At 40.0% G+C, this 9,596-nt stretch overlaps 1 protein-coding gene across 4 annotated transcripts; it reads right to left on the minus strand.

Moving 5' to 3' along the window:
- Positions 1-646: 646 nt before the first annotated feature.
- On the minus strand, positions 647-6,509 carry LOC105029136 (transcription cofactor vestigial-like protein 4). 4 transcript variants are annotated; one of them, XM_010902321.4, is made up of 6 exons: positions 6,091-6,509; positions 5,585-5,737; positions 4,891-5,050; positions 3,757-3,982; positions 3,555-3,666; positions 647-3,245 (listed from the first exon to the last, which is right to left on the minus strand). In XM_010902321.4, the coding sequence occupies exons 2-6, from the start codon at positions 5,664-5,666 to the stop codon at positions 3,046-3,048; spliced, it is 780 nt and encodes a 259-aa protein (XP_010900623.1). In that variant the 5' UTR covers positions 5,667-5,737; positions 6,091-6,509; the 3' UTR covers positions 647-3,045. The 4 variants fall into 4 exon arrangements, with proteins under 4 accessions (XP_010900623.1, XP_019907612.1, XP_010900620.1 ...); XM_020052053.2 differs by having other exon boundaries at positions 4,891-5,068; positions 6,157-6,498; XM_010902318.3 differs by having other exon boundaries at positions 4,891-5,068; positions 6,091-6,497.
- Between the last annotated feature and the right edge of the window lie 3,087 nt (positions 6,510-9,596).

Below are 9,596 nucleotides of genomic sequence, written 5' to 3' on the forward strand. Positions count from 1 at the left end.
ATGTTTATTGGGGCATCAAGTTAAAAGGGCACTGTGTAGAATCCTGCCTCTAACGTTTACAAGACTACATTTAAACAGGTACACCACTTGTCACTTCCTCGTCTTCCCTTACACAACAAGACCGGAATAGTATTAGCCAGTCCAGGGTGGTTTAGGGTGGGAAGGATCGTACTGCCTGTGCATAAAGCAGGTATGAGTAGACAAGTTGATAATGTTTAAATGGGGAATATCTCAGACACTCTGAACAACTGAAAAACATTTAATTAAAACATTTAGTGAATATGTCTTCTGGTCATTTATGCTTGTACTCATGCCAGTAGTACAGTAAAAAAAACATTAATCACAGGGGACTTTCAGCACACTGCATAATGCTTTCATCGGTAGCCTAACTAACTGCATACCTTACAGAGTGGTAGTGGAATGACTAGTGACTGCCAGTTTACTTTGATATGATGTTATTATATCAATGTACTTAAAGATATTTCCAAAGCAGTTTCATGTCTGATCAATCTTACAGAAATCCCAAATCAATCATACAATAATAAAATGGATTCAGGTAAGAGCATCAAAATAGTAAGATGGAAACCTGATGAGTGCTGGAAATGTATCAGTGACCCCAAAACATAACATTCAAATACAGCATTGCGATAGAGCATTTTAAAAGTTTATTTTAGAAGATTTCCAAGTACAAAAAAACTGTCATTTTCTTCGGGAGAACCAAGGCCTAAAAAAGAACTAACACATGAAACAGTCTAAGTAAGGCAATGTAGGTTCCCGTGTGAAGACAGGGGAGTTAGTTCCTGCGACTTGTCATTTAGAGGCACAAGCAGTCTAAAACCGATTAAATAACAATGGAACATTACACCCCAAATTATCACTGAGAGTCAACTCGTGATAAGCCCTTAGTTTCACTGCAGTACAGAAACAGGCAAAGAGACTCTGGAACCTGCAGCAGTAATGCCACCCAGACATCACGCCAAGAGACCCTTATTCATAGAAAGACTGGTGTGTTCCTGCACCTCGGACAACTCTGGAAAAAGATCAACTTTTTAGATAGATAAAAATGTATGGTTAGAGGATAATGAATATCCAATGGCTACATAACATGAGTACATTGTTCTGTTTTATAAAAAAAAATCTCTAAGATCATTACGCGCGGCGCAATGATAGTCTTTAGATAAAATAAAGTAAACCATAAAACAGGAATATGATAGTTTATATAGTAATTTTCAAAACAGTGTAGAATATTGAGTGTATATAATTTTCTCACAAAGAAAGAGCTGAGAGGTGACTAAAACATTCTAAACGTACTATGCCATTTTCAGGTTTACTTAAGGAAATGGAAACCAATTCAGAAAAGTCATACAATTGCTTTCATCCATATGAACTGAAACTCCATAAAGTACTTTAGATGTTCTGGAGTGGTACTCCCCTGGATTCTGTTCCCAACGTTCTTAACATACAGTTTAGGCTACACTATAAAAAAAACAACAACACGCTACCCCTTTTTCCACAAAGCTTAATCTTACCAGAAAAACAACATGAAGTTGGGTAGTAACGGTGGAATGTTCATGCCATCGTCTCAAGACAAGCTTGGGAAGGCTTTCGTTCAAGGCCAGCCAGGATACATGTGTAAGTCATCGGCATTGTAGGGGTCAATAAACCATTACACTCCCCGAAACTAAAAACGTCCGACAGACAACCTCGTGGCCAGTCAATTTAACCCCTGAAAAAGTTAGTCCGTTTAAAGTCTAAATGAAACTCAACATGAGATTAGAAAGAACAAAACACAAACGACTTACATTTGTGTGGAGATAGAGAACTCCCAGATAGGTCTGTTCAGCGAATATTTTATGTTTACTGTATTCAGTCATGCATGCAGCCATATCATCCAGTACCACATAATAACAATGCAATCTAGCCTATTATACTGCATTCAGACAGCCTTGCCAGAGGCTTTGTTTTGTAGATGGATGTTAGGGTATAGCTACATATTGTAACGAGAAACCGGATACAAAAAAATATATTGAGTACGACTGTACCAGCAGTGAGTATTTCTAAAACTGTTACTGACAAAAATAAATTCTGAGGGTAAATAGTATAGATAATAGAATAGTATAGAACAAGGCTTATAATAGATACCAGCTATTTGAAACATGCATCTCTAAGCAGAATACTATCCTCATTACAGACTGAATCGATGAAATGAACCCAGGAGTACTAACAGACAAAATTGGATTAAACCCCCCAAAAAATTTACCCCCCCCCCCCCCCCCCCAAAAAGAGCAACAAAAAGTCCAGTTCTGGATCGTGAGAGAAGATAAAAGTGAGAAACATCAGAAGAGTCTTGATTGCATTACCACTGTTAGTAGTGTTAAAGGTCAAAAACAAACATCATCTCTGCTCCATAACAGGTATGCTGTAAACCCCAAGCTACCTCAATCTAACACCAAATAGTGCAAATCAAAACCAACACTGACACAAAAACCAAAAGAGTGTAGAGAAGAAGCCAGGTGGATGGACAAAGAAAAGGGACAAACAAACAAGACCAGGGCATTTCGTTTGACACAGCGGGCCAGTTCTTTGGTTAATAAGGAAGGCGTGAGGGAGTTCAGACAGAGCAGTACGCTTTCTCAAGGGCCAACATTAATTGATCGTTTTGGGGAAGTACAAAAACATGACATCAGGGCTGCCCAATACAGGCCCTAGAGGGGCCCTTAAACTGATATTCCTGCTTTGAAAAGGAAATATTGAAACACTCGGGACACAATCCGAAACGGCCCTAACTGAACAAATGTATAAAAACCACTCAGACCTGTGGTTTGTCATTTAGTAGGAGTTGGATGGGAACACCTCCCCCCGCCCGATGGTCTGTATGAGGCCAGCCGTGAGGTATAATACAGCGTTGATCTTTAGCTCGGGAAAGTCAAGCTTGACAATGAATGGTACAGGGAGGTCAGTCTGTGCTCTTATCTGATGCCACAGACAAAGAAAGTGATTGTGGTTCACCATAGGACAGCGGAGGAGGGCAGGCACGTCCGGCTTTCAGGAGTCGGCCTCGGATCCGTGGGGGCCTCCCCCCGGGCCCTTGGCCTTGATCTGGAGCCAGGTGTTTCCCAGGGCCTTGGCGAAGTGGTCGTCCACCGAGCCGGTGATGGACACCGAGTTGGAGACGGGCTCCTTGTAGTTCTTTCCCAGGCTGCGGCGGAAATGCTCCTCTATTACCGGATCCACGGCCGTGTTAGCTGGGATTACAGAGAGACATGAGGGGAGGGAGTGACAGATGAGTGTTACAGCTGAGTTGGAGCCAAGCAAAGTATTGATTATTGAAAATAGTTAACAATTCAAGGATACAAAACAAAGGCAATGTCCTTCTGGTGACTATATAAAGAAAATCACTCCAAAATGGGTGAAAATTACATGGAGACCATCTGAAATAGATTGACTGGGTAACACTGCCCTGTGGGACGACGATGAGGTGCAAACTTTGGCTGTAAGCTGGCACGTTTGCCCCACAGCTCCCTCTGTTTTCTAGAAGTACAACAAAGGGTTACCATTGGTCTTCCTCTGGTCCATGGGCGGGCTGGGACTGTGAGACTTGTGGCAGTGAGACAAGTTGCAATTGCGATTGCTTGCCGGAGCACATGTGATCACAGACGGACGATTCTAGAGGACAAAAACAAAAGTACACGTGACAAGGAACCGACAAGACCACCAATGAAGGCAAGCCTAAATTTCAACAACCACTGGGATTACCTGTGGCCTGTCCACGGGTCCAGGCAACGACTGCCTCTCCGTCCCGCCCGGTCCAAAGTCCAGGTTGTTTTTAGTCAGAGCCAGGGGCTGGTCCATCGCATAGGACGGCATGGAGGAGTACAAGTGGTTGCCGTGGAGTCCGTTGGAGGACGAAGTGATGCGCTCCGCGGGGCTGTGTCCGAGGCTCCACGGGTCATTGCGGTTGTCCCCGCTGGCGGGCCTGGCCCTTGTTACAGAGAGGACAAGCGCTGGGTTACCCATGACTCCCTGGTACACCGCCAAATGCTCCGGCTGTTCATAGGCCATTTTAAAATCTGACTGGCTTTGATGTCAGGAGATGGGGCTGTGCAGGCTGTTGCTTTAATGAGGGTGCAAGTATTCATAAGATTGTTCAAAGAGCATCAGACAGTGTTTACTTAATGCACGCTTGTTTCATTGGCACATTAATCCCCATGTACAGTATTCTCCTACCGTGTGTAATACCTCACTCATTACCTTATATCGAGACTCATTCGTGCCAGAAAATGTTGGGATACAAGAGATTTAATATTAATCATCAAAATGTATTACTAGTACTACTACTACTACTAATAAATACTAATTACAAAAATAATCCAAATATAGATAAGCCGTAAAATGACTAAACGGCAGCATGTTTTTTTTAATTTCATATCCCAAAGGTGGTCTATTTTGTTTTAACAATTTGTTGTGACTGTCAAATAACTCTTGGATGAATGGTCTCAGATCTCTCGTTATGAATTCTCCCACCTCAAACAAGAAAAGACTCAGTGCAGTTATCGTGGCAAAGGGAGGTTGCATGAGGTAAAAAAAAATGTAGCCCATAATCGTGAAACATGTTTTTGAGAAAACTTTAATTGAATTGGGTATGGTTTCCCATACCAAAATGTGAGATTAAGCCGAGTCCCGGACTAAAAATCAAGCTCAACAGAGAATTTGTTTGGATCCCAGACTTTATCTGTGTACAGGAAACCTGATTTCAGACAACATCATGTCTAATGATGCTTAGGTTAAGAATTAAGTCTATAGTTTGGTGTGACCGTGGCCCTTTCTAATAGTTTAATCTATACATGTATATTCTGGTGATTGTATTACTAGACAAATATTTACGCTTACAGTTGAAAGTACCGGCTCATTTTGGTCATGTGGTCATTATCACAGTCAATGTGGTCGTCCACTTGCTCCTCGCCATACTTCCTTTTGTTGGGGCAGATTGGGGGAGGACCAGTCCTCATGTTGGTCATTGTAGAGGGCAGTGAGGGCATCCTGGACTCACCTGTGAGAGAAGATTCCGCTGTAGAGCACAGTCAGTTTATATACTGCATGCAAACCAGGGTGACCATGCCACAATAATGTATAGGCCAAATGCAACGGTTTTCAATAATACATATTTAATTCATAAACTAGTAAACTAGAAGGGTGATTTAATGTGTTAATCTTCCTAAAGTGTTCGAGATACCGTGGGTGATAATTGATAGTTGGAGACTAACATTAGAGGGGTTTACTGTAATCCTTACATTTTGTTTAGAAATCATTGCAGGCATAATGACTGACATCTGGGTATTGGCTGGATTACTCGTGTGGCACGGTCGGAATGATTAAATTGTGTATTCATTAGTTGGGTTGCTAACCCAACGATTTTGTTGAGTAAAGGATTGGTCAACAAATAATGGGGGAAGTCATAGCTACTTACTGACTGTAGCTAGCCGTTTAGTTAACTAGTCTATAGACTAACGAGCTGCTTGTACGATCTACCACCGCAAAGCAGATAACGTTACATTGTGAAAACGGGTTGGCTATTCTCCCTTACCTTCATAGTGTAGTCTCCCAATATTGTTGTTCATTTTGTCCAGGAACTGATAGTTCAACAGGTCCATTCTCGTGAAAAGCATTTACGCGTACTGGCTGCTTGCTAACATCAAAGTTAGCAAAATAGCAGCTAGCTATGTCGTTAGCGTCCGTCCTAGAATAACATTAAAGTGAATATAAAGTTAACGTTAACCAGACAACGCGTTAGCTTGCGAAGTTATAAAAATACAATTATATTTAGCTACATTTTAATAATAGAAACAACTGCGCTATATATAAAAAGCTACCTAGGTAGGTTAACTGTGTCCTCCCCCTTCTGGCCCACTTGGCCTGTAAACACTATACGGTCTAGCTAGCTAGCCTAACCATCTAATGTTAGCTACATTGGTAGCTACCAAGCTAGTTCGCTGCGGTAGAAGCTAAAGTTAGCTAAAAAGCTAGCTAACTTTTTCTGGACAAGACTCAACAACTTAAAAGACAATTTAAATAGAAAGCATATAAACGTACAATGTGTTCGAGTAAAAAGTCCAGATCACATTAACGATAAACAAAACAAGCAGTGGATCAACTTTCCAGAAATCAGTTCGCTGGCTCCATCGGTATTTAAAATGTTTGCAAACACCGTTTTCAGACAAAAGGGACGTTGCGCCACATCTCCCAGCCCAGCTAGACAGTGCAGCTGCTACGCTAACCTAGCTAGCTAGATAGCTAGCTGGCCAACTAACCCCGGTGACTCATACTGTATCTTCTCTCCAACGACCCACTCAATTTACTATAAGGTTCTTTGTGGCAGACACAACTAGACCATGAGGCCACCATGGGGAAGACTTTGACATGCAAGAAAGAAATCACATCTTTGTCAACATCACTGAAAGCACACAGAAAGACTGTCAGATGTTTGGTGGCGGCATTCAGATTTAATCAAGTGATTCTTGTGTTTCAACCCCGGGGGTGCCTCAAAGCTTTCTGGAGTCTGAAAAGCTCCAACCAAAATGAATAAAAAGAGTAAAATATAACACACTTTGGAAAGAGGTTATACACATCTTCCTATTTAGAGTGTTTACTGTGAATATTTAGCTCACAATTTATTTAACATGAATAGAGTATTGAAATTGGATTAAAAATAATGGAAACACAGTAAGACGGGGAAGAGGGAGATATACAAACATAGAGACACAAACACACTAAAAGATGTGTTAAGGTTCTACACACACAGACACACTCCCACATAGAGAGGGAGAAATTACATTTTATGGTTAGATTTTCCCCTTCATTTCTGCCTTGTAATTCGTTTTTCTGTTTATATTCTTTTGTCTGTAATCTCGACAAATGTTTTTCAATGGCTCTTTTTGTTTCTGACTCCAGGGAGACTCACTCCCGCTATGGGATCATCTAATGGGGACCCAAATAAACAAATCTCTTATGTTTTAAAGTGTTTTAAACAATGGGCCCCAGAACTGTAAAGGGAAAAAAGCAGCAGAGAATGCAGCCAAGTACATAGTAAGAACATACTGTATGGAAGGATGCTTTGGAATCTTGATAAGCCTCAGGGGCTCTGCTTCATAATTAGCATGCAGCAGTATAGAATCATTGCCATATTAAACATCATATATTATTATGGTATTATTGACCTATGGGTTGTTAGGCCTGATAATATTTTGGATTGAATTCAAATACATAGTGCATCATGCTGAATGTATTATTACTTTAAGAATGTGTTTACAGTGAAGGTGTTATAACTTTAGAGACCATAACCCAACATAGCAAACACTTCAGGAAGTTCATACCTGTTGGGGTAACAGCTGAATATGCATTCTTGTTAAAAACACATTTTACTAATTGAATCATACACGTGTAATTATTCTGGTGTGCCGGATGTAACATAGCCAATGAAATGGATGATGTTATAGGCTGCACAATTGGATGATCTAGTTATAAAAAAAAAAAAAATTGGGACCTATTTTAGCGTGTGAAAACTACTTTAAAATGCCTTTCCAAAATTCTAAGAAATATCATGAGCATCGCATTGCTCTCTACGGCTTGACAATCCTGGATTGGGGTTCCAGTCGGAATTGCTCCCACGAATTAGCTACAATGGTGTCAGCAATTTGTCAGGAGAAAGAATATGCTGCAGTAGCGTGGGGACTCACTGTCCCAAAGGAATGGAGCTTGACCACACTTACAAATCAGGCATGACCATAACAATCCACAAGCTCAACAGTGTTATCACCCTACCTGAGAATAGCAGATTTCAAACCCCAGTTTCCATGGCAATACATTTTCTGCCACTAGTTAGGATGTGTTCTGCACAGTGCAGCGTACTACTAACGCTGGGGAGGAGCAGAATTACATTTAATAACATTGCCTGAGGAAAGGGGTACCTCTTAGGTCAACATGTAATGTTTGAAAACACTATTCATGTCCTACTGTGACAGTGGCATAAAACAGCACATTCATCCATATGTAACTTTCATGTAATGTATAGTCATCTATGAATTATATGAATTATATTAACCAGCAGTTTTTTGTATATTACAATTTGTCAGACACATTTTTTAATGATGTTACTTAAAAACCTCTTATTCAATATGGTTAATAATTGCTTCATTTTCTAAAGTCTACCAATCTTGCCAGCAGGCATGCCAGCTAAGATAGGTTAGAAAAGGTCTCTCTTCCTCTTCAGTCTCTGTTTCTGACAGGACTCGTTTACCTCAGAAGGAACCATTTAATAGGAAGAATGGTGGGTAATCTTTGCCTCATCTATTTAGGTTGCCACTCATCTATAGATATTTGCACAAATATTTATGATCAAACATGGGCTTAAAAACCAAGATTAGTATTTCATTTAAAATCTGGAACATAGACAGTATGTATATTTTGAGTAATCTACTGCCCTTGTGCACCCTATGGGCATGATGACTAATGACTTATCTACAGTATTTTAATAAATTAACAGGAAGTCTACATGCAAATAAGAAGCAGGCACTGTGTGCACAGTATATATATACATATATATATATATATATATATATATATATATATATATATATATATATACTCCATGTCACAGACTTACACGTCAAGTATACTGTCAAGTATTTAAGCCAATTAATGTAAATGTATACTAATTCATATGTTAATTATACTCAACTGGTTTAGAAAAAAGTGTTGAATAACACAGGCCTGGGTCATGTCTCATTAAGGATTTAGTCTTCACAATCTACAGTGCCTTCCCGTTGATTCCTGATGACCTTCTGGCATTATGAGATATTGACAGTATGTTGATGCTTTTGAAGTTTAAAGGTGGCTTAAAGTGGAGGCCAGTGCTGGCATTTCTGCATAAGACAGGTTTAGGCTTAATAATTCACTTCAGATCTTGTCAAACAAACCCAGTTTTAGTTGTAATGGCTTAGGTCTTTTTTATGTTTAATAACTAAATAATTCCTAGACTATGGCATTTTCTTAATCTTGACAGCACAATATTTGCAATAGAGAACACAGGCTACCAGTAAGGCTAATGCAGCAATAACATTGGGTTTTTTCAATCAAAAGCCTTTTTCATTTTCGTATGCAAACCTAACGTTTTTATGATTGTCTTTTCTAATACAAACCCAACATCTCTCAAATATTACACAGCGCTTTCGTATACTGTTTTCTTTTTGACCATACTCATTCCTATTTTATTCAACAATCAAAGCCCCAGAAATAATAGGATCAGTAGCCTATATGAAAATGAACAAGATGGCATGGCATTATGGGAATTCATCTCTGGCAGCAGATGGAAAACTCCCTAAATCATAAATTATGCAGAACTCTACTCAAAAGAATTATGAGGTCATGCAATAGTGAAGATCGATCATTAGTTGCCGTATTTACTGTGGTTGAAACCCCTCCACTGGAAAAGTCCACTCGGATTAGTAAGAACGGCTGCACGTGAGATCCCCTCAGTTAAATCAGGTTAATAAAAGCATGAATGCATCACATGGCAGTGTGATCGGGGGGGTGACAGCATG

The sequence above is a fragment of the Esox lucius genome, chromosome 12 (assembly GCF_011004845.1).
Source record: "Esox lucius isolate fEsoLuc1 chromosome 12, fEsoLuc1.pri, whole genome shotgun sequence".
Lineage (NCBI taxonomy): Eukaryota > Metazoa > Chordata > Actinopteri > Esociformes > Esocidae > Esox > Esox lucius.

Bases quoted from the DNA above. Each gene is read 5' to 3' on its own strand.
- LOC105029136 (XM_020052053.2), bottom strand. From the start codon at position 5,666: ATGCTTTTCACGAGAATGGACCTGTTGAACTATCAGTTCCTGGACAAA. The intron at 5,069-5,584 runs GTAAGGGAGAAT...TGTGCTCTACAG, and splicing joins TGGGAGACTACACTATGAAG to CGGAATCTTCTCTCACAGGT. The intron at 3,983-4,890 runs GTAAGCGTAAAT...CTCTGTAACAAG, and splicing joins ATGAGCCGGTACTTTCAACT to GGCCAGGCCCGCCAGCGGGG.